The following is a 23,874-nucleotide window of genomic DNA, read 5'->3' as shown; positions in this document are numbered from 1 at the left end:
ATTTAGAATGGTTTTGTTCACCATGGCAACAAACACAGTGTGGCACGTGATAACGTCACCGGTCTGTTGAAGTTTCAAGTTCACTACAACAAAAGGGAAATACGGGGTAGATATTAGCTTTTGTTGCATAGAAAATGAGGCGAAACACGTGGAATGATGAGTGCATCACAAAGCCTCACCCAAATTGCTTTGTATCACATCCAATGAACTGCAGACGCCCGGATTACAGTAGCAAACTCCAAGGAAATTAAGGCTACTCTGAGGGTCATGGGCCTTGAAAAGTCGTTCCTAGTTGTTGTTTTGCTTTTCAAGCTTTCTCATGGTTTGACGGGTAAGTGCACGTTAAATTTGCTTCGCCTCGCCACCAAAACAAACCTGTACAAGCTCCACAATACCGCGGTAACTTCACTTTTTAAATTAATTTCTCCAAGGTTTAATCGATTTAAATGAAGATTTGGGAAAGTTATTTTGTACCTGACGCATTAAGGCGTAAATGTGTAAAATTATTGGACGCAATAGTAAAAGAACACGGGATTGCATTTGAGCAGTGAAGTGGAATGGAGAAGTCTAAACACCCCAATTTTAAGAATATTCTAATGAAGGCAAGCGCGTTGCGATTCATTTCCAAGCGGCAAATTTTAAAATACGTAAATTAAAACTTACATCTTTTAAATATAATTTAGTCAAGTACATCCACATAAAAAGTGTCTTTAACCAGCTTCAGGTTCAGTTGTAAGATCTGCTGTCGGCATGACAAGCGGTTGCTTCATTGCTTTCAGTTCTATGTTCGCCTCGTGATTTTTAAATATATAATCCATGGAGAACAATTGATTATTAAGACAAGCTTGACCAAAACGATTGGTCTTTTAGCTTCATATCCACTAGCAAGTTTGTTATCACGAAAATGGACAGATGTAGTTTGTAGCCTTATATTATTGAGTTGTCTCTCAATATCATCGCGGAGACATGTCGCTGATATTTTGAAGCAGTGAAGCTTGGCTGTTACAGCCTCGTGGATTTTGGCAGAACGTTCAAAACTACATGATAAGACAGAAGAAATTAAAACAACTTAAAGTTTAATTAACATTTGGCGTATATCCTACTTCCTTCAGTTCAGTTTGAGTTTGAATTTCAGGTCCCGTACCTCCATTTATTTTTCTTCTCAATCGCTGAGCTAACAACATAGAATTAAATTTAGTTTCATAATGACGAGACGAAGTAAACTACCAGTCTGCAGAAATTACGAAAATTTGCCGGCTCGTTTAAAAAAATACCCTAATGCTCGAGAGTCAACCTAGGCTGGAGACAATAAACTGATGCATTTTATTCAAGTAAATATAAGATCGTAACAGTATCTCTGTACGTTTATCAGTGGTGTTGCTAAAGACTTGTGAACCCTGTATAAGTAATAACCTAAATTGTAAGCATATGCTTTGGGCGCTGATGAGTTCGAAAACATCCCTTCTCCAAGGCAACCCATAGGTATTTGCACTTTTGTATATTGAGTTGTTTAAATCCCTGTTTCACGATGCAAAAAATCTGTTCAAATGTTTTACCCTTAAGTGCTTTCAGGCCTCTCCTCGAAAACAAATTTTACTTGATTTATGCAATCAATTATAGGCGATAATTTCCAGACCGTGAGAGACTTTTTTGAAGCCGTCTTGAATGAGTCATAATTCGCTCACAAATGCGATATGTTGTCGTTATCTAACTCCTCAATTCCCAAGCACCAGGAAAACCCCATAGACGAATTCTGCTAAGCCAAAATATAAATCCGATTTCAATTCCTACCTCGATCAAATTTCGAACTTCCCGGACACGTTACACGAACAAGTTTCCAGTGTATACCGGGCAGGGAATCATATCAGTTGTAGCTTGCTCTTGGCGTATTATGGTAATACGGCTACATCTTGTGGTGTGAAGGGTTTAGACAATGAAATCATACACGTATTTTCTTTTTCTTTTTAGAGGAAAGTCTGGAATCCGAAATCACAAATGTGCGGCCTTTAAAATGCCCTCACGGCCCGATTCTAACAAATGTTACACTTACGCACGAGCTGCGGGCGGGAAAGTTTTCGCGCCTCGGACTGGCAGACGATATGGAGACGTGTATCCAGATGTGTTGTGATAAAGATGACTGTGAGATGGCGTTCATGCCTGGAAAACATTGTTATGGTGTTGACTGCTTCAGTCAGGAACACTGTGAGATTACAACAGTAAAACCGAGTAATTTAACGGTGCAAATCGCGGCAGTACGGCCTATCGTTGTTAATCCGGCCAAGGATCAAATAGCAGGTAAAGCTGGGTTTTTACGAGACTGTGCAAGTCGCAACATTGCCAGTAAGGATAACTGAAGTTGTAGACATAGTAATAGTAAGAGTAATTCAATAACTTTGTCTCTTTGTCAAGAAAATGAAATATTTGTTTATCTACAAGGGTAATTAACAAAGGTAGCCCATCTCGCCAATAGTGCAAGTGCTTGTGAAAAGTATAAAAATTAATAAACAAGCTTCGTTCTTTAAATGCATGATGCATGATGACCTTACATATGAAAATAAATATATGAAAAAGAAAAGAAAACTATCAATTCAAAAACTACTAAAACGTGACACCTACTAAATTTAAACCACTTCGGAGTTAACTTCGGAGGCTCGAACTGATTTTTATTTCTATTTATTTTTTTTTTTCACGCACAGTGAATCTTTCGTAATACTGAAGAAAATGTCTTGCAAAACTTTTGACTCATTGCATGCTATGTTTTCAGTGTCAGTAGAGGACCCCTCAACACAAGAAGAGCTCCACTGCACCCAGAGTCCAATCCTGAAGAATGTGACCTTGAGGGGAGGAATAAAGGCGGGAAACTTTAGTGATCTAGGTGACGAGAAAAACATGCATATGTGCATTGCGCTCTGCTGCGAGCGAAAAACATGCGATCTGGCCTTCATGATAGGAGGGACTTGTATTGCAGTGGATTGTTTTAGCGAGGAGCTCTGTCAGGCAGTGAAAGCGAGACCCACTAAATACGACCCACAGATAGCGTTTATCAGACGCAGAGAGCTACAAAGACCCAAGCCTAATCCTAACCCTAATCTGTCGAGAAAGGGTTTGTATTCCTGGTAGTATTATTAATTTGATACCCTGGACTTTCTTAGAACAGTTGGCTCCATATAACAGTGTTACCAACTTCTAGTCGCTCCTGACAAATGACCTGTTATATGTCGTCTCCTTTATCTTCGTATAATAAACAATTGCTCCACGAATGCGCATTAGATATGAGATGATTAAGCGCCCCGTTGGCTGTAATCATCTCATATCCAACAACCGCGAGTGGAATATACTTTTGTTTGTTTAAAAAGTTAAGAAATACTGCTAGATCTTCTTGCTTTTAGCCAAATCGGACTACGGACTCGTTGGCTAAGTATCAGGGGATATATATATCCTGTGCAATTTTACAGCGGAAAAATTGTTAATTATATTGCAGGCTACAAGCAGCCCTTGCATAATTTGCGATTAGAAGGTTTCGCAAGATTAATAATCATGTCTATCGATGATAGGATATTACAAGATACAAACTCTATTAATTCATCCAACAAGGCTTTTGTACAGTCAAGCAATCGGCATGTTGAAGTAGCGGTGCATTGCTCCACACAGCGCTTCCATTCAGGTGGGAAGAAACATGGAATAAAATGTAGTGGAGGAGAAGGAGGGGAAATCCTGTAACCTCGGGGGGCAACAGAAACCGGTCGAGAGCCGGCCTGATACGATGCCAACGCTAGTCTAATCCGTGCAATTTGGAAGGTCGCTTCTCTCATTTATTGTGAACTAATTATGTATCTGTGTTCCAATGATTTTTGTTTCTTTTCTCTTAGCAAACGTCCTACCAACAGCGCCGAGTTTTGAAATACCAACGATGAAAATACATGAAATAATCAGCGACAAACTCCCCCACCCCACCATACTGAAAACAAGCACTTGCTCCGCCAGCAAAATCTATCCAAACATTACACTGCTCGGAGGGATTAAATCCGGGAACTTTACCTCACTCGGCAAGACCAAGAATATGCAGGAATGCATTGGCAGGTCATGTGATCTGGGACAAGGCGATATGGCTTTCATGCTGGGAAGCTACTGTTATTCCGTATCGTGCTATAGTGATCGGGTTTGTCAAACCATCCCTGCACAACCATCCAAATTCTATCCCAGAATAGCTTTCCTGAAGTGGGCGCCAAAAATAACGGAGGAAGGTAAAGAAAAAGAGGATGAAATGTTATATTTTTATTTGTAATCTGCAGGCCTACTATTCCTGATTCAAATGCATGAGATTTTCTGGCAAGTTCCGAAGATGAATAGAAAATTGATGCGTTTCGAGAACTTATAACATGGTGCGTGATCAATAACTCTTTTGTTGAGTACACTGTTCCCGGAAAACTTGCCATGCGAATTTGTGTAATCGAAGTTTATGTCAGCCTTGCAGACAAAGATGCATCATTTGTGACAGCCGGTAGGGTCATATCCTTGTAAGCATAAAGATATGTATTCCAGCACCTAATGCAGAGTGTTTTTTACATTGCTGACTATACTATATGTTAGGCTTTACTGGTTTTTCTGTGCTTCCATTAATTCTTACTTCAATACTCTTTTCCTCCCACTTTTTCATTTTTCTCCACAGCTTTTATATCATTTAGGTTTATTTTTTTTCTGCAGTTATTTTTTCTCCAATTCTTGAATATTTGAGATTTTCTATTTATAATTTTACATTATGATTTGTCAATCAAGTTTTAAACCATAATCTAAACATGCTATTACATCATCAATTTATCCTATGTACTAGCCTGAGAAGCGGCTGTATTCGCGGGCTTGCTGGTTCTTTTTCGGGAATTTGCTTGAATTTACACTGGGTTTTGCCAATTTTGTCATAGGATGTTCTTTATAGTATAAGGCAAAAGCCACAAGAAATGAAATCCCCTTTTAAGGTAAATTTCTTTTTCGTCTCGTATCAGAGCTTCTAGAGGACGAAGGCGCAGGCTACACATCAATTCCAAAGTGTACTCGTAGCCACATTTTGTATAACCACACCTTATTAGGAGGTCTGAGAGCCGGCAACTTCACGCAGATCGCAGAGGTAGACAGCATTGAGACATGCCTTGCTCTTTGCTGCGCTGAACAAACATGTGACCTGGCCTTGCTCTTGGGCGAGAACTGTTACGCGGGAGACTGTGCAAGTAAAGAGCTTTGTATTCCTGTTCCTGTGAGCTATGCATCCAATAGGGGCTCACAGATTGCTTATATCACATCAAGAAAAAAAGTTGAAGAACCAGGCACAGGTTAGTGCAAAACACAACAACACGCTTTATTTAACGACTCGAAGTAATAAACTCTCTATTTTAGGAATTTGGCTTTTTCCCGATTATAAACCTGTCGAAAGACTCATACATCTGGTTTGGAACTGACACTGCCAGGTGCCCTAATGCGGAGGTATTTTTGCGCAGTTTACGACTTTGACTTTGTGGAAAAAGTAGACCTAAGGCCAAAGATATAGGAATCCAAAAAAAGAAACAGGGATAACCACTCATTTTTTAGAGATAATTAAAGCAACAACAATTCTGAAGAGCTTTAAAACACATAACATGTATTTTTTACTTTATTTAAGCTTGGTTATCTCTACAAAAAGCGTGGCTACCTCAAATATTTGCTTTTTTCACAGTGATAAAAGGCTTGAAAATGCCTTTGCTTTAATAGGTACCGCCCTTAACGAGGCATTGTCACCGACTTTTTGTGTCAGTTTGAATAGCCAAAAACATATTTGAATTTATATAATCGTCAAAACAATGGTTCAGTTTTTTTAACATCCCCCTACAAATGCACGGAAACTAGTATTAATTATATATGGCTGCAGATGGCTAGAATGGAAATGGATTGCAACTTGACAAAATTGACCAATTTTTTTAATGTTCTTCCTGTTTATCATAGAGAATTAAGTCCCTAAAAACTGATTATAGTTTGTTCTTCCACCGATAAATCCCTCAATACTTTCTTCCCGGCACTATAACAGCAATTTCATCTTAGAAAAAGGGTTCTTTGCCAAATGAGCAGTTTGGACAAAAATGAGGAAAAATCAACGTTACAGTGCCTCTTTAATAAACCCGAGTTTCTCGGATTATTCCCATAATTGATAAAGCTCTTTGTGTGCCAATACCAACACGCATTTTCTCATTTCAATTCCCTTAAATTTGTTACGGTACTTGTTGGAAGAATTTGCTTAAACACCAGCTAACATTGTATCAGTAGTGATCATTTCCTCAACTCTCATATCCCTTATAAGTGATTAAGGATAATATTGTAAGGAGGAATTTGATGATGATCATTAGTAGGAATTAAAAGGTAAGGACCTAAAAAACGGTGTGGTTTAGCTGGCTCTGTACGAGCTGAAAATATACGGTGAGCACAACTGAAAATCGAAATCAATTAAGTAAGTAATTTTATTTAAAGTGAAACTCCACTTAGCTTGAAGCTACTTTACAAGAAGCCCATTATAAGAATTATAACTGGTAACCAACATTTAAATTACACTTATTTCAGATTGGAGTCTGTGGTACATAATTGTTGGATCTATTGCGATAGGAATTGGTATAACAGGAATCATGTGGACTGTCTGTACTTGTTGGTATCGGTAAGAGTCCATTTCCATACACGTTTTTAACAAGTCAATATTTGGAGTAGTTAACTGTAAGTTCACGCATCCCTAGTCAGCGTTCTTCATCCCTGTAAATTTCTGGTAGCAATTTACACCTCGGTTCGTCTGTTCTTGCTGATGTCGGTATGGAATAATTTTTAAATATGCTTTTAGCAAGTCAATATTTGGCGCAGTTAGTAACTGTTTATTCACGAATCCCTTATCGACGTTCTTTCATTTATTGTAGTTTTCTGTTAGCGATATTCAGTTCGGTTCGTCTCGTTGATTGTTTCCTCATCAAAAACTCGCATTTATTTATTTATTTTAGTTTTTTTTTTTTTGGTTTAGGTCCATAACGAGCACGTTTTTTGTTTTAATTTTCTACGTCTAAATACATCAATCCCCTAACAAGTTTACGACCTCGGCTGCCCAATTAGAGAACAAGGTGTGGTTTATGAGATTTCTACGTTAAGAAAAACCTTCCATGTAACAACCTTACCACTGATGCGACAGGACACCTAAAATTCATACCGCTATTCACCAAGGGGTATGGTGGGTATCGGCTGTGAACCCTGAGAATTCGTTACCAGGGAGAAGAGGCGGTAGCCCCTCGGGTTTCTATAAATCAATCAGAATCTGTTTTACCCGACCCCACAAGCTTGAGACTTCTTCTTCTCCTTCTTCTTCTTCTTCTTCTTCTTCTTCTTCTTCTTCTTCTTCTTCTTCTTCTTCTTCTTCTTCTTCTTCTTCTTCTTCTTCTTCTTCTTCTTCTCCTTACTCTTGGTCCTTTTGCTTCACAAGGGGTAAGGGACGTTGTTGTTGTTTGGTTTTTGTTCTTGTTTTGTTGTGCTTTGTTCTGGTAATCCTCTGAGTTGTTGAGGAAAACATTAATTAATTGTTGATTATCTGTTTCCTTTTTGGATTGCAGAGGACGACGTTTGAAATCCAGGGATGAACCAAGCGATCGCTTCACAATGATGAACGAGTGCGGTGATTCACCGAAAGGGTTACAAATGCTACCACAAGATTGGAACATACAACAGTTCGGTCAGGAGTTGGGCAATTCAGGTAATACATTAACTAGACCAACGAACCGTAACTATGAAAACCGTGTAGGTTAGGATGTGTTTTATATTGATTTAAGGCCTGCCGGGAAGGACAATGTAAGCTGCAGGTTGAATTCCCCTGGCTGTCTGAATAAATCTTTACTCATTTACCATGTATAAAGGTATCGAGCGCTTTGAATCGGGCCATATACTCTATTTTTGTTTAGCTTTCTTTTCTCCCCAATAGCCACTCTTTTGGCTTTAGTGGTGATAGGTTGTGTGTCGGACAGTATGCAGACCAAATGATACTTGATTGTTGGTGGGGGGTGGGAGGGGGGGGGGCAAACTCCGGAATTGTAGAGCATCAATTAGGTAGAAAAGTGTACGTGTTTATTAAAAAGCAATACTAAATGTCGCTTTCTCGAATGACTATCAAAAGTGTGTACGGCAGGTTGCAGAATTTACTTTATTTCAGATAATTAATCACAACTTTCGACATTTTCGGTTTCCTTCAATTGGCTGAGTCACTGGCTCGAGCCGTGACTTTCAATTAATTTACCCAGTACCGGGCTTCATATTTACCATACTGAAGTGTCTCGGGGATTTTGATGTTTTTTGGTAAAAATGGTGCAACAAAACTTTTAGTCATAACTAGCTTAGTTGCAAAATAATTCTAGAGAGAAATCAACTAAATTCTTGAAAGGAACATCTCCCAATCTAACGCATTTTGGAGACGCAAAGATGATCAGTGCGAGAACGTGAAAATACTTAGCCTAACCGTTTTCAAGGTGCGATTCATTGGCCCAGTCCATCAATGATCAGAGATAATCAGTACAGGCTTAGTGTACTGTGGTGGTAATTTAAAGCAAAACTGGAACATTATTTTGGGTTTCTGTTAACAAAATACGTTTTAGGTTTTTTGAAATGACACCAATTCTCTGTGACACTTCTCCTGTTTCAAATCTTCTTTGCTGTCTTTCACTGTTTCAGGACGGTACTTGAAAAATGGACCAATGTTTTTGAGTGACACTGAGAGCGATTCAGATGATAACGAGGAGACAGTGGCGCCTCCTCAGAGAAGCAAAATTCCCATCAGAGAGCCACAGTCCTTGAAAAGACCTCTGAGCTCCAACGAGCTTCCTTACACTGCTCAGAGAGAAAACGGACCAAGTGTCATTAGCCTGAATTCAAAAGCAAGAAGAGCGATGCAAAACTTATAAAAAAAAAAAAAGATAACATTCAGCACATGTCTAGCCCGGGAGGACTCTCTAATAAAAGTGACGAGGGTGATCGTCGTACCTTTTAGGGGTTAAAACTCGTGGTGTTAAAACTCGTACCTCTTGGGCTGCTAAAATATAATCAAAATTACTTCCGTCAGAGGTATGGTGGTACCTTTTAACGGTATTAAGCCGAAAAATATGACAAGAAGTAAATGTAAGTCAACTGATTTGGTACATCTTAGGGGTAAAAAATTGTTCGGGCCACGACCACAAAACAGAATTCTGATACCTTTTAGGTTTTTTTTTTAATTTCCCACGATCACCCCCGTCACTTTTACATTTGAGACATCCTCCTCCCCCTCCCCCAGGAATATAAATCTAGCCCAAATATACTTCTTATGCACGATGCTCCAGCTTCTAGGAAACACAAAGTTTGTTTTTAAATCTCTTTTCGAGGCTAACACACAAGGTTCATTGTTTTTCTTTTTGTGGATGGACACTCATTTGCAGTGGTTAAAAAAGTACTTTATTCTGGAATAGTCCCCGAAGAACGTACCTTTTTTTTTTCGATAACATGGTCCCTTTGTTTTGGTAGCATTTAGAACTTGTTTGGCATTTTTCCAGAAAGATTTTTTTCTGTTGGAGTAAAGTTTTGTATACAATTAGATAAACGCCAAGAATGTAAATAAAATAAAATATTAATAAAATTCGTAACCTATTGTTGCCTCGGGGAATATGTTAAGGTGATTGCGAATAAAATTCGTTAGCGGTGCGCCTGATCATAATCAACATTGTATCAACATTTTGCTAGAAAAAAATAAACAATTCTTATGGGTTTTACAGTGATGTATTTATTGCTAATTTAATTAGAGCAAGAGACTAAGTTGATCCTGCGAAGCTTCCCAAAACGAATGGTCTTCTTGTTGAATGAGCAGGAGATATGAAGAAAGTGGGGTGGGAATATGCTGACATGGAACAAGAGACTATGAGGTAAGAGAGCGAATCTCTGTGCCCCGTGATAATTATTTTCGATCTTTTTTTAGTTCGCGCCATGCTATTTTGGGAAATTATAATCCGCCATTGAGTTTAAAATTAAATGACGTCACTCTAACTGACCAATAAGATGTCGACATTAAAATAGCAACGCAAACAAAACTAGATTGAAAAAAATTTTCATAGGAAGAGGGGCATGTATGGGGGATTCGCTCTCTTACCTTATAGTCTCTTGCATGGAACTATGCTATTGGTTGCACATCTTGAATGGTTATTTACATTCTGTCAATTGAAGTTTTAGCTGTTATTGACTTTCTAAAACAACAACCTCCCCGAAGCTTGGTAGGTATCAGTCTCAATCACAATCCTAATGTCGCCGCATCCATCCTCAAATTTTTATTTTAGTGTGTAACCTATTTTAATTGCATTGGGATTAAAATGGCTAAAAGGTGCAATAATTGTGTATTAACAATAACAGATAACTTGCATCCAAACGAAGATTCATCAGTCATAACTTCAATTGTTTGCTTCCAACGTATTTTACTCTCACATATTCTATTTCAAATGTTTGACAATTATACCAACATAACATAACATAACATAACATAACATTTTATTCAGGAGGCTTTAACACAAATACAAAAACATCCCGAAAAGGGAAATCGTGAGGTTGACCCTGTTCAAAAACAATTTCCCTAACAAGCGCGTAGCTAAGGTTTCGATAGGGGTGTTCGTTGAGCCCCAAATCTTGCTGAGCGCCGGAGGCGCTCTTACTAGGGGGGTCTGGGGGCATGGTCCCCTGGAAATTTTTGAAAATCTAGGTTCCCAGAAATCTCATTTCCTGCATTTTGAGACCCATTTTAGGCAAATCACAACTTTGTTTTACAGCAGCTTTTTAAGCTATATACATCATTTCGACGGCATAATTGTTTCAACTTAAACAAGAAAGTTCAATGCAAATTCCGCGCCCTGTCAAGTTCTGAAAGCTATTCGATCTGCTGATAGTCATACACCAAGCTGGTAAACTGCATCATTCTCGGGTGTAGGCCTAAGAACAAATTGACTATCTCGTCAAGATTGACAGGTATCATTCTCATATCATATTTGATATGCATTAGAGCCAGGGCGGACAGCCTACTCTCTCCCACGGTACACGTCATGTAGTTGTTCAATCTCCTCATTGTGCTTATGGAACGTTCACATTCACAAGTGGTGACTCAAAGGGTAGCAGCAATTTTCAGGAGCATGTACAGGTTGGGAAAGTTGTCGGGAACACATGCTTTTAGTGACGAAGCACACGAATCAGCAACGATCCGTCCGTCCTGAACCATAATTTTCTACCTCTGAAATTCGGAGGAAAAGAGTTGTGGAGAGGGTACTTTCTATGGCTATTTCGGGCGGATGCAGTTTTACCGCAAAAATAAAACGTCGTTAAAATTTTGAATCACCAAGGGTTCTTGACAATTGTTATTTTTACTGAGGATAAGACATAAGGCCTAAAGAACGGGTTTATATCTCCATTTTTCTTTGGTTGATGTATTTCGACCACAGGAACTTTATTTAAAAGTTTTTCTTCCGCTATTATTGATCTTCAAAGGGGGTTCGTTCGAACCCCTCGAACCCCCCCCCCCCCCTTCCTACGCCCCTGCCTAACTAAAAACTTGCAAAAATATTTGAACATTTCTAGAACTAGATAAAATTCGATGGCTACTGATTCAATAAATATTCAAGTACATTTTAAGTCTACTCTTAAAAACAGATAATGATTCGGCATGTACAACATATCCTGGCAAGTCATTCCATTTACTTACAATGCGAATAAAGAAAGAATATTTGTAGCAATTACAAACCGCTCTTCTCAAGTAAAGTTTATAGTCGTGGTTAGCTCTTGTACGAGTACTTTTGGCAAACTCAAAGAAATCTGGGAAAGAGAGGTGATCAATGCCAAAAACTATCTTATAACATTGAACCAGAGATAGAAATTCTCTTCGCTTCTCTGTTTGCCATTTCAGTAAGCTACAACGATGTTCATAACTCATTTCGCCACATTTCTGCCTTAAAGCAAGTCGCGAAGCTCTTCTTTGAACCTTTTCCAGCGCCACAATATCCTTAATCAAGTACGGGCTCCAAACAGGAGCCGCGTACTCAAGTATAGGCCGGACCAGTGACCTGTAGAGCTGCGAAAACACATCCCGGTTATTTGTTCTAATGGACCACTTTATGGTACCCAATAATATATTTGCCTTATTCACCGTTGCAAACACGTGCTTGCCCCAGGACCAGGTCAGAGGAGATGGTTACCCCGAGGTCCTTGGTGTTCTCTACCGACCTAAATTGCCCTCCCAGCGAATAAATAGGTTTGGTTTTATCCTTTCTATGTGTGATACGCATCACCTCGCATTTAGCTGGATTAAAGTTCATCTGCCATTTGTTTGCCCATACGCCTAATCGATCTAGGTCACACTGCAGAGCAGGGATATCAACATCCAGTGGACCAATTGTGCAGTAGAAATTTTTAGTATCGTCTGCATAAATCTTGACACTGGATGTCAAATCTGTCGAGATGTCATTTATATAGATAATAAACAAAATAGGGCCAAGAATTGTTCCTTGGGGCACACCGGACTTTACTGACGACCAATCCTAACACTTGCCTCTGATAACAACGCGTTGCATTCTGTTTGTCAAAAAATGTCTAAACCACCGCAGTAAGGGCCCGTCTATGCCGTGCCTATTCAGTTTCAGCAATAAACGTTCGTGTGGCACACGATCAAAAGCTTTAGACAGATCTAGTAAGATCACGTCAATAGGTTTAGAACAATTTCTAGCTTTAGCCCAGTCGTCATAGCACGCCAGTAACTGCAGAAGAGTGGATTTACCACTGAGGTACGCGAATTGGTTCGGGTTGAAAAGATCTAGATCAGAAAAAAGACATTATGTGCCAATTTAGCAAATTTTGTGTAAATAGACGCCATTTCAATTACCTACAGTTCAAGAAGCGCTACATTTTCGAGAACACTTTTCTTTTATTTACCAGAATTAGTTTGTCTTACATAACATCTAACGTCTTTTCAGAATCAAACAATCCGCTTTTGTATTACAAAATTTCCAAAGCAACAACCTCCTTAAGGTTGGCACGTGTCAAGCCAATCCCCTCGCATCGCCTCTTCCGTGTGAGCGTTCATTCAGAGAGTACAATTGTTGAATTCCTTGAGAACATTATTTGGAGAAATAGTCTTTGCTGTTTGCAAGTCGATCAGAAATTAACGACTATTTCAATTTGTTCACTGACTTATCTCTTATTCGCTTCTCTCAGAAAACTTTTTTTTTTTCTCTTGCATATTCCGGCACTGCTATCACTATATCACAATGATTACCATGTACTGTCTGTGGCTAAAATCAAAGATAGCGAATAACCGAATAGGTAGCTAACGTTCTACCATTTTCACAATATTCTAGCACCTCTGGCTCAGGTAAATAAAAGGTTCTTAAAAATTCATTCTTTATTCAAAGAATGTATTTACTTTCTTGAGTGCCCCATACCCCTCCTCGGGAAGCATTAAGAGACAAGAAGAGAGAAAAGTTTCATTGAATTCGGCTAAAGGTTAATTTTACACGTTCGCCGAGTCTGTCTGAATCGGGCCGTTGTGGCCCAATTTGACAAAGAAAATAAATGAGCGGATGAACATCGGCCCGATTTATATTAAAAAAAAAAAAAAAAGAAAAGAAAAGAAAACAGAGCTGTGGAAGTGCTCCCACCCCCCTATAAATTGTAACACGTAAATTGGCCCATGCGATTAAATATTATTATCGAGCCGAGAAGGCTGGAATGTAAATTAGAAAAAAAAGCTTATGCGAGCTAGGATTTACTCAGAACACTCTCTCTTATTTCTAGATACAGTACTTACAAAAATATATATCACAAATTCGATATGATTTCAATGCAAAAACCTTAAAATATTGATTCCTAGCAGAAGGCAAAGTGCTGCTAGCAGATGTTGTGTGGCTGTAACTGATTGTTTGACTCAACACATAGCTTTTAGTGAGCGTGCCATGGCGTTACTGTACTTGTACAGAATACATTTCCAAAGCTTAGGATTTCTAAATATTATTTATATTATTTTGTAGACGATTTATAAGTCTTCATTGGTCGTTGCTGATAGTTCATTTTAGTAACTTAAAAGCATCCAAAACGGAGATTCCACGAAGATGGATCATCAGTCTCAACTCGAATTGTTAGCTTCCAACGTATGGTACTCTCACGTATTCCATTTCAAATGTTTGACAATTATACTGTTATTTGCCAATTTTGTGCAAATAGACGCCATTTAACTATCTGCAGTTCAAGAAGCGCCACATTTTCGAGAACACCTTTCTTTTATTTACCAGAACTAGTTTGTCTTGTATAGCATCTAACGTCTCTTAAAAATCAAACAATCGGCATTTTTGTTACAAAATTGCCAAAGCAACAACTCCCTCAAGGTTGGCACGTGTCAAGCCAATCCCCTCGCATCGCATCTTCCGTGTGAGCGTTCATTCATAAAGCACAATTGTTGAATTCCATGAGAACATTATTTAGAGAAATAGTCTTTGCTGTTTGCAAGTAGATCAGAAATTAACGACTATTTCAATTTGATCACTTATCTTATATTCGTTTTTTTTTTCAGAAAATTTGGCTTTGTTTTCTCTGAAATATTCCGGCACTATCAACTATGTCCCTAAAGATTCTTTGAACGTCATCGTCTTTTATTTCATCAATCATTATTTTCTATTATATTGAACCATCATTACTTCCCAGAGAAAGTGAGCAACAAAATATCATCGGTCATTTAGATGTTTACAAGTAAAAGTTTACTGACTCGTGTTTTGTTTGCTCCTGAAAGAAATTCAGGCATATTTTGTGCAAATAGACCCTACTCAAAGTATCTGAAAATCGTTAATCAGGTAGCGCCACATTTTCGAGAGCATTGTTCTTTTATTTACCTTAATTAGTTTGTCTTATATCACAATATCACATCAAACTTCGTTTAAAAAGCGAAGAAGCTTCGCTTTCGTTACAAAATTTCCAAAGCAACAAACTCCTTAGGCCAATCCCCTCACATCGCCTCTTCAATGTTAGCGTTCATTCAGAAAGTACGATTGTTAAATTCCTTGAGAACATTGTTTTGATGAACATTCTTCACTGTTTGTTAGTAGCAATTAACGACTATTTCAATTTGATCACCTATCTCTTATTCGCATCTTTCAGAATATTTGGCTTTTTTTCTCCGACATATCCCGACACTATCAGGCACTATCAACTATTTCACAATTATCATTTTCAACCGCGGATAGATTGCTACATTCATATTCAAAGAATACGTAAAATGACTTTGTACTTTGTTGCCTTCAAAATATACTTTTGTTTTTCTAAAATGCAGTTGGCCATGCAACTTCCCGCCAAACAAAAGGGAGCGGGAGCACAGGCTTCACATACTTGAGTGTGCCATTTGTATTGGTTGTCCTGCGGTGCTGCGTACGGACGGACAGTGACGTCACCGTAACCAAAACCAAAATTTCTCGCATCAGAAGGTTACCATATTTTATTGTCCATGATATTCCAAGTTCCTCTAAAATTATCTTCTAGAATAACAAAACAGTTACTGTAGCACATAGATCTCTAAATTAAACACTGACATGCTGTTGACATATAAGAATTAAAGGTCTTCTAGATGAAAACAAACTAGTTAGTGTAGAAAAGCTGGTCTTTAAAGGCACCCACTAGACGAACGAATGCGTGCTAGGTAGCTGGGTATTACTGAATCCAAGCAATGATCTAATGACAAAGCCAGAGCCTGTATGCCCCAAGGAACACACTTTAAAAATTGTGTTCAAACTGTTAATTCAAACACAAGCATCCAAAGCTCACGTTACGAAACAGCAAGAAATCGAGAGTTAGAATTACGTTAAAACTTCAATAAGGGATTAAAATATCATTGCGAAAGTAAAAAAAAGCTTAATTTCAACATTTATTTGATGAAATGAATGAGACGGACTCATCTCTGGCGTAGTCATATTTTGTTCAGGATTCTTTTCAGAGTCTTATGCTGAACTGATTCCGCCTTCGAAAGCAAAATCACACGAGAATTAGTTCTTGTTTGAAAGAATATCACCAAATTATATGTTTTCAAATGTCAGCATTTACCATGTTTACAAACTAAAGCTTCACCTCTTCACTTCTTTTCTCCACTAAATAAACCAAAAGTTATGCGAAAAAAAATCTACATGTTGAAAACACAGAATAGCAACAGAACATAACTTTAAATTTTTCAAAGTTTTACACACTCCCTGTGAGGGCATTTTTAGCCATTTTCTGAAGATGTCAAGTCAGTGAGTTCCTTTTCAACAGCCTCCACAAATGCAGGGAAGTTACTGTCTGTCAGGCACAGTCTTATTAGCAAGCTAAGGCGGTCCTTTGGTACAGCATTATGTCCCGATAGCTGAGGATCATCTTGGTGTGCCTGAGAGGGTGAAATCTGCATACCAACACATACGAGAGATAATTACATGAAAGGGGGGAATACAGCAAGATACCTCGCGCCCGGTGGTAGGTTCTTGAGTAATTACAGGGTGAAGATGTCGTTGAGACGTGTGCGAACTGGAGACTTGCGCATGTCCCAGTTGTCGAAGCTAAGAATATTCAAAGTTGCAGATTGTGAATGATTTTCGATCTTTCAAACCAAAACAACCAAAATACAAGCATATTTTTTGCCTTATTTTTTCAAAAATTCGATAGACTTTGGGTAAACCTTTTTTTTGGGCAACTTTTGACGTTTTGAGGATGCTTAAGAGGAAGTTTGGAGCAAATTGCGGCTTTCGCTATCTAGGTGTATGAGCTGGATATATGTATAGGACCAATGGTTACTCACCTTATTTGCCAGGTCAGAAAGAGTTAGTCCCCTCGCACTTGCTCCCGCTGAACAGCTGCTCACTGTACTCGGTCCAGCGGCTCTATTGATTTGCGCATGCTGGGAATCAGGCGAGATGAGCTGTGAATCCTCCATTTGAACTTGGGAATCAGACTCGGTGGAAGTTCCCACAGATATCTCTCGAACTGAGATTTGGGAAGAGATCTCGTTGATGAATTGACGGCAGATTTCAGTGGCTGATCTGTCGGTGCTTTTACGAAATTTTACCCTGAATCTCCTACTGTCATTCTGTTGATAAGGGAAAAAAAGGAGGCAGTTGCTATTTGAAGAATTTGGAATCATTTACTGACCAATGCAATATGATCCTTGCTATTGACTAGCTCATAAAGTGAAAAGAGAGCTTTTAGTAAGAAAAAACACTCGAGCAGAAACGCCCAGCTCCCTTCCCCAACCTCAGGTAATACCCCCATTACCCCCGAATTCCTCCCCTCCCGAATTGATACAGAAATAAAATGTTTCGTCCTGTGAAATTAGCAGAGAGTGACTCTTATGAATAAATTTCAAAAGAACATCGATCTTTGAAAACTTCGCTTGTACCCTATTTCGCCCTTGAAATCTTCGCCCCATCCCTATTATTCGCCCCTGGGTCTTCGAGGATGGAAAACGTCATGATCTCGTGATGTTTCGGAACAGGGTCTAGGTACTTGAAAGCTGCATGATAATTACTCAAGGCCGCAGTTAGGTTTCTAATTTTCATGTGTGATGCGAATGAAGCACAGGAGGACGCACAAGGGACAAGACAGATTCGCCGTGGGAGACTCAACAACGAAACTCCTGAACAACGTGAAAGGCGACTTCAGATCCAGCGCGAGGAGACATCAGGAAACCACAGAGCATAAAGAACAAGACAATTCATACCTTCCAGCTGCCTTAGCACATTCCTTCACTTCAAATGAACTGTCCTCCCAGCCTAGCTACGCGAGGTTTTGCGAGTCACGTATTTCTAGTGCAACTTACTTCAGGAAAGTTCCACGACTTTAAATATTCACGTTTTCCTCCTGAAGGCCCTTAAAGGTGTCGAAACAGTTTTACCCTCGAACCAACATTTTTGATAGCAAAGGATTAAGGAAATATGAATATAGAAGCGATGGGGAATGGGAATGATGTGCACCAAATTACAACTGCAGACCTACTCTATATAACGGTGTCCGACTTTTGGAGCAACAAATGTGTAAGTAAGTGTATTGATCAACCTGTTTAAATGGGCGTTCAAAATATATGAGCCACGCCACAACGTTTGCACTTTGTTTCAGGGGCTGTCTACATCACTTGACTTGAGGGTTTTGGTTAAAAGTTTTTAAAAACAAAAGCTTTGTGTCAAAAGTGTCATATAGCTTAAAGGGTTAAGAAGAAGAAAGCCCAAACGGTTCTTGCAATACATAAATGGGAAGGAAATACAAATGTCACCGCTTGTACGACTTCGGAATTAATAAGGAGAACGGAAATGTGGGAATGCAGAGATATTCCAGCCGAAATATTACAATAATGACGATCACGAAGTCAAAATAAATGTAAAGTTATACAAGTGGATGTGTTTCGCAGCTCTTTGGATCAAAACTTGCAGTGTGTTATAGCGGCGTATTTGCGGGCAGGTTTTGTATAGCCGCGGTACGTAACTGCGGTAATTGATGGGTAAATTTCGATGGTTTAGCCGATAGAAGTTTAAGTTTGTTCAGTTTGAGCTTTGATGAAAGCTCAAATTTTGATCGCAAAATTTCACTTTAATGAGAAACTTTTAGTATCAACCTCGTTCCAAGGGCTTCACGTCCGCTCTCTCGCTCCCTGGGACATGAGGAGGAGTGACCCTGGGAATGAGGTTGCTTTTAGCAGTCCCCATACATTTTCTTATATTATAAGGCTTATTTCAAAACTACAAACAGCCGGACCCGCAGTTTTGTGAGGGCTCGGTACTGCTCAAAATGTACCCATGCGGGCTACCACGGTGCTTAGCAGAGGTCACAAACTTGTTGTTTTTGTCAGATTAATAGAGAAGGAACAAGTCCTACTCTGTAGCATTGCAGCTTAATATTAAAACATGAAGAATGCTCTTCTGATGTTTTAATATGACTTTTATATTTAGGATTTACCAAGAGAGCCCATGATAGAAGTTTGGGTATACCGTGCCACCAGTAGAACTGGTGGAGAACGATGAATCCATACGTAAGAATGGACGAGACAGACAAACGGAAGGATGAATGAACACAAAGCCGAAACCACACAGGACACTGAATGGCTCAGTATAATAACCAGACAGAATGCCCATGCAGAGGAAACCAGGCGAAGTGAACAGACAGAACTGAAAGTCTGAATGACCATATGAACGAAGAAACACACCAATTGCCAATTTCACGGATGTTTTCCGAATTGTGGGTTTCTGATTTTTCTTAAATACTTTTAATTAATAATTGGGATCTATTATTACATTAATAAAAAATAGTTTAAGAATTATGGAAGAAAATTAGGAATAAGAGACTAATTTTTATTTTATGAGTGCTTAGCATAGTTAACGTTTTTTAGATCTATAGCCTTTTTTGTTTAAGTTGTTTTGGTCAGATTAATAGAGAGGGAATAAGCCCTACTCTGTAGCATTGTAGCTTAATATTAAAACATGAAGAATGCTAATCTAAAGTTTTAAAATGACTTTTATATTTTAAGGGTGTAACAAGAGAGCCCATGATAGAAATTTGGGTATACCGTGCCACCGGTAGAACTGATGGAGAGGGCTGAATCCATACATAAGCACGGATGAGACTGAGACAACCGGAAGGATGAATGAACACAAAGCTGAAAACCACATAGGACACTGAATGACTAACTTAATAACCAGACAGGATGCACAGAGGAAACCAGGCAAAGTGAACAGACAAAACCGAAAGCCTGAATGACCATATGAACGAAAAAACATGCCAAATACCAATTACACGGATGCTTCCTAAATATGGGCTTCTGATTATTCTAAGATACTTTTAATTAATAATTTGGATCTAGATTATATTCATAGTTAATCCTCTTTCAGAAATTCTAAGATAGCTTTTAATTTAGCCAATGTAAAAGGCTAATTTGTTTGCATAAAAACCGTGTCAGTAGTAACATTAGTGAAAATAACTAAACCATACCGATACAAAGCCAGAGATAGGCAGACGGAACGAGGAATGAACAGAAGGCCAAAACCGCTAAGGTCACTGAATGATCAACTAAATAATCAAACAACTACCACACGGATGTCAGCCCAAATGAACAAACCACAGGACCGAAAGTCAACCCAGCCCCATAACCGAAAGTTCAGCCCAAGACAATATTTACATGGTTGAAAATTTTTCCGAAATAAGCTATTTACGTATATATTTAATTTATAATAACAGTTTCCTTATTTTGTTTTCCAGATCTATAGTTGTTTTTATGCAATTTTAATTTTTAACAATTGTTTATTCCTCTGATTGATGGTGAATTACAATTAATACCCATTAGCACTGCTGATTTGATTTAAAAAATGAAGGGTATTTTTTATTGTTTTTCTTATTTTCTAACTTTTAATTTTTAAGTAGCAGCTCATGCAGAAAGTGGAAATATTTTTATACTACGTTAGCAAAACTGGTGTAGATAACTAAGCCCCATGGAAAAAGTTATTTCTGTATAATACAACACTGGCTCTGGTCCCTTCAAAAGTTTGGATTTATTTTCTGAAATCTAATTTTAGAAACAACAATGAGGACAATTATAGCTTTGCATACAATCTGTCAATTTCTCTTAGCGTCTTGTTTAGTGCTTTAGTTATTAAAATTTGCTGAGCAGATAACTCAGCTTTGCCTTGATAAGCTTCTTCTTTAAAATTTTGCATTCTTGCTCCTGTTTTTCTTTCTTTTTTTGTTTTTGTCTTTTTTTTTTTTCCCTTGACAATCCTTCCTTTTGTTTCTTTCTTTTTCCAATGTTTTTTGCTTTCTTTTTTTGTTTTCCATTTTTTTTTCAATCTAAAATGCGTGGGGAAATTACAAAAGTATTGGTTGATTTTAAACTGTAGCCTGTAAACATAAGCATCATTATAACAGTGGCAGACACTATTTTTCTTTATTAGACTTTATATAAGAATTTAAATTGAGTAAAAAGTTGTTTGTGAGCTTACAATAATTTAATACTTAAATATTCAAACGATTAGAGATGCAAACCTCTCAGGAGTCCAGAAGGCTTGCATGGTCTCTTGGCCGCTAGGGAGGGGTGGGTGAAACTTCTGTAAATAACCGAGTTGGGACTGGGCAGGAATCCATTGTTTGCAAATGTGCAAGCTGGCCAGAGAACCTACTCGTTTCAAACCATTTGGCACCAATTGGCTGGATCAGGCGGGCAGGTTTTATATAATACGAACTATTAGTATCCCCATTTTCTTATAAGGCTTATTTCAAAACTACAAACGGCCGGACCCGCAGTTTTGTGAGGGCTCGGTTCTGCTCAAAATGTACCCATGCAGGCTACCGCGGTGCTACCACGGTAGAACTTGTTCTAATCTTCAATTATTTTATAACTTAATGTTCCAGCCGAAATATTTCTGACGAAATTTTTTTTATCCGATTCTTAGTTCTTAGCTTTCACAGTTTTTATACCATGAATTGTTGTTCATTTTTTTAGTTTCCAGTTTTTATTATATACTTGGCCGTGGATTACCTGTAAACTGGCTGATTAAGCTAAGCGTAAATCCCACGTTAAATGAATTATCGTTTAATATCGTTAAAACTTACGTTCATTTTGTATATGATCAGCATACTGTCGCCTTTAACCACAGCTTGCAGCCACTTCTTAGCATTGAACAAAGAGAGATTTTCCTGAATTACAAAATCAAACCAAACACAAAACTCAAAGAAAACAACTCAAAACATGATTAAGATTTTTTTGAAAATTACGTCTTCAATCAGTGTTTTGATCCAAGCTCCAAAAAGAGCGAGGGTTTTCTACACCGACACTAAGTACTTTTCAAATTCGTTTTCTGGTGGAAGTTTATCGTTTACTAGCGCAGTAACTTTTTTTAATGTCAGAAAAATAAACGGTTTCAACATTTGCCCAACATTCGTTCAACACTGAAAGTTGAACGGATGTTGGGTTAATGTTGGATGAACGGAGTGTTCAAACGGTTTCAACGCAATTCAACATTTTCAAGAAGAAAGACTGAATGTTGAATCGATGTTGAATGAAAGTTTAAACCAATTTAAATTTGATTCAACACACTTTCAACAAGCTTTCAACATTTTTTTTTTACACTTTGACCTGTTCAAACGGCCCAATGTCCGCTCGCTCGCTCGCCTAAAAGGGCTGTAAAAATTGTTGTTAACATCTTCACTTGCCCTTGGCGTATCCCACAACCAAGGTCATGTTTTTTTTGTGTATTGTTTGAGTGGACGGCAAAGTATAAACTTAAAAAGTGATGCAAAGACTTAAAAATTAATCTAGCTGACGAACTAACGTGTATAATTTTGCCATCGCTTACGACCATGTTGGATTGAAGCAGTGATAGTTGTAAACAACTCGAACCATCTGAGGCAGGAGAAAACTGCTGCAAATTTAGAGAAAAAAATAAACTACTTTTCAGTCAGTAACAAGAAAAAATAAAGGTTGATTAGATTACAGAGTCCTACAGACCTTCCAATATCCTTGTTTGTTTGCTTGACTTGACTGTGTTTCGCCAGTCGCTGCGAACTTTGCGTATCTTTCCAAAGGCCAGGATTTCACTCCTTGGGATTCGCACAACATCTTGCTTCTAACTCTTGTAAATTTATTCAGTATAGGACAGCTCTTTGTTCTTGTCAATATTTCTCATTTGCTTGGAAGTCTAATAACTTGGAAGAACTGTCGGAAGAACTACAGTCGATCACTCAAACCCTCACAGCAACAACCGCACCAAAAAACGCCTCCCTACGCGCTTTTAGTTTTTGGCGGGCTTTTTTCCCGCCAGTCAAACAAAGGGCGCGACCAGTTTGTACCTGGAGTGCGCCCAGATGAAGGTCTTCTTTTCTGCGCCCTGGTTCACGCCCTGGTCGAAAAATTTCAGAGTCAAAAAATTGTATGTGCCATTATGAAAAATTCGAAGAATTGACAGATAATCAGTCCCTAAAAAATGACGAATTCTGTCCGTGAAATAACCAGTCTGACCGGCATGTTCTGGCAAATGGACTGAAAGCGACGCTAGCGGGAGACTATTAAGGGACGCAAACGGTAGATAGGCTTAACCTTCTTAGCCACAAGTTGCTTGGCAACTTGGCCTTTCGGTAACTTTTTAAAATTATTTTGGAGCAACCTTTCTTACAGTGGAGCAGCTTTTTCACTTTGGTGAAAGAGAACTAAGAGAACCGCTTTCTGTGTATTTTTCTAGTTTATTGTGTAGATACGCTTAGCTTTAGTGAGACTGCTCACCAGCTAGTTTTCAGGGATTACATACGAAAATAAAATTAAAAAACTAAACATCGTGGTTTTATACAAGTTACTAGAATAATAAAATGTAACATCTATTCACATTGGAAAATCACAATGAGTAAAGTTCACGAGATGAGAAGCTTACATTATGAAACTACTGAGCCCCTCAACATTGGTCGTCAGTGGTCGCACAGACCACGTTTCAAAACGCCAATGTTCTGTAGTCTCCTTCGCAGGCCGTCGTTTGGGCTCGTCACGCAACGCGCTCGGCGGCGGCTGCGAAGGCAATTATCATGGCTAAGTGTTTTGTCGAGGCGCAAGGCCTAATTACCTAGCTAAATTTAAAGTTGTGTGTGTTTTTCGATCTTTTAAGCGAAACTGTAGGCATATTTTTGCCTCATTTTCTCAAAAAATAGGAGCATTCTTTTACATTTCTGGCAACCCAAGTATGACGATTTTTGCCCCCTCCCATCTCCTGTTAGGATGGCCTAGTACTCAGTTTAGTTTCCAGGTTAAGCCGCCGTTACACATTGAAACTTTTAGCTGAAACTTGTGTGCAACGGCGCAGCGAAACAGGT

The 23,874-nt window shown here is 38.5% G+C and overlaps 2 protein-coding genes across 8 annotated transcripts; one reads left to right on the top strand and one right to left on the bottom strand.

The window, feature by feature from the left end:
* The first annotated feature begins 129 nt into the window (after nt 1-129).
* LOC146466664 (uncharacterized) lies at nt 130-9,775 on the top strand. The gene is made up of 8 exons (XM_085126940.1): nt 130-331; nt 1,969-2,295; nt 2,765-3,103; nt 3,870-4,244; nt 5,001-5,324; nt 6,580-6,670; nt 7,602-7,741; nt 8,710-9,775. Exons 1-8 carry the CDS (start codon nt 268-270, stop codon nt 8,937-8,939), a joined length of 1,890 nt encoding a protein of 629 aa, XP_084983066.1. The 5' UTR covers nt 130-267; the 3' UTR covers nt 8,940-9,775.
* A 5,724-nt stretch (nt 9,776-15,499) lies between these two features.
* Nucleotides 15,500-22,803, bottom strand: LOC146466663 (meiotic recombination protein REC114-like). Of its 7 annotated transcripts, none has more exons than XM_085126964.1 (5): nt 22,526-22,803; nt 22,350-22,439; nt 21,631-21,684; nt 16,841-17,128; nt 15,500-16,447 (listed from the first exon to the last, which is right to left on the bottom strand). In XM_085126964.1, exons 1-5 carry the CDS (start codon nt 22,634-22,636, stop codon nt 16,274-16,276), a joined length of 717 nt encoding a protein of 238 aa, XP_084983090.1. In that variant the 5' UTR covers nt 22,637-22,803; the 3' UTR covers nt 15,500-16,273. The 7 variants fall into 7 exon arrangements, with proteins under 7 accessions (XP_084983090.1, XP_084983088.1, XP_084983087.1 ...); XM_085126962.1 differs by having other exon boundaries at nt 21,631-21,714; nt 22,374-22,439; XM_085126961.1 differs by having other exon boundaries at nt 21,631-21,714; nt 22,350-22,436.
* Nucleotides 22,804-23,874: the final 1,071 nt, after the last annotated feature.

This window comes from Pavona decussata, unplaced genomic scaffold (assembly GCF_977016875.1).
Source record: "Pavona decussata unplaced genomic scaffold, jaPavDecu1.1 SCAFFOLD_142, whole genome shotgun sequence".
Lineage (NCBI taxonomy): Eukaryota > Metazoa > Cnidaria > Anthozoa > Scleractinia > Agariciidae > Pavona > Pavona decussata.
This window is presented reverse-complemented; position numbering and strand designations above follow the sequence as displayed.

Coding starts and splice junctions, on each gene's coding strand:
- LOC146466663 (XM_085126960.1), bottom strand. CDS start 22,636: ATGTTGTGCGAATCCCAAGGAGTGAAATCCTGGCCTTTGGAAAGATAC. Junction 22,440..22,525: donor ACAAACAAGGATATTGGAAG/GTCTGTAGGACT, acceptor CTAAATTTGCAG/CAGTTTTCTCCTGCCTCAGA. Junction 17,129..21,630: donor TGATCATATACAAAATGAAC/GTAAGTTTTAAC, acceptor CCTTATCAACAG/AATGACAGTAGGAGATTCAG.
- LOC146466664 (XM_085126940.1), top strand. CDS start 268: ATGGGCCTTGAAAAGTCGTTCCTAGTTGTTGTTTTGCTTTTCAAGCTT. Junction 332..1,968: donor GCTTTCTCATGGTTTGACGG/GTAAGTGCACGT, acceptor TTTTCTTTTTAG/AGGAAAGTCTGGAATCCGAA. Junction 7,742..8,709: donor TCAGGAGTTGGGCAATTCAG/GTAATACATTAA, acceptor TCACTGTTTCAG/GACGGTACTTGAAAAATGGA.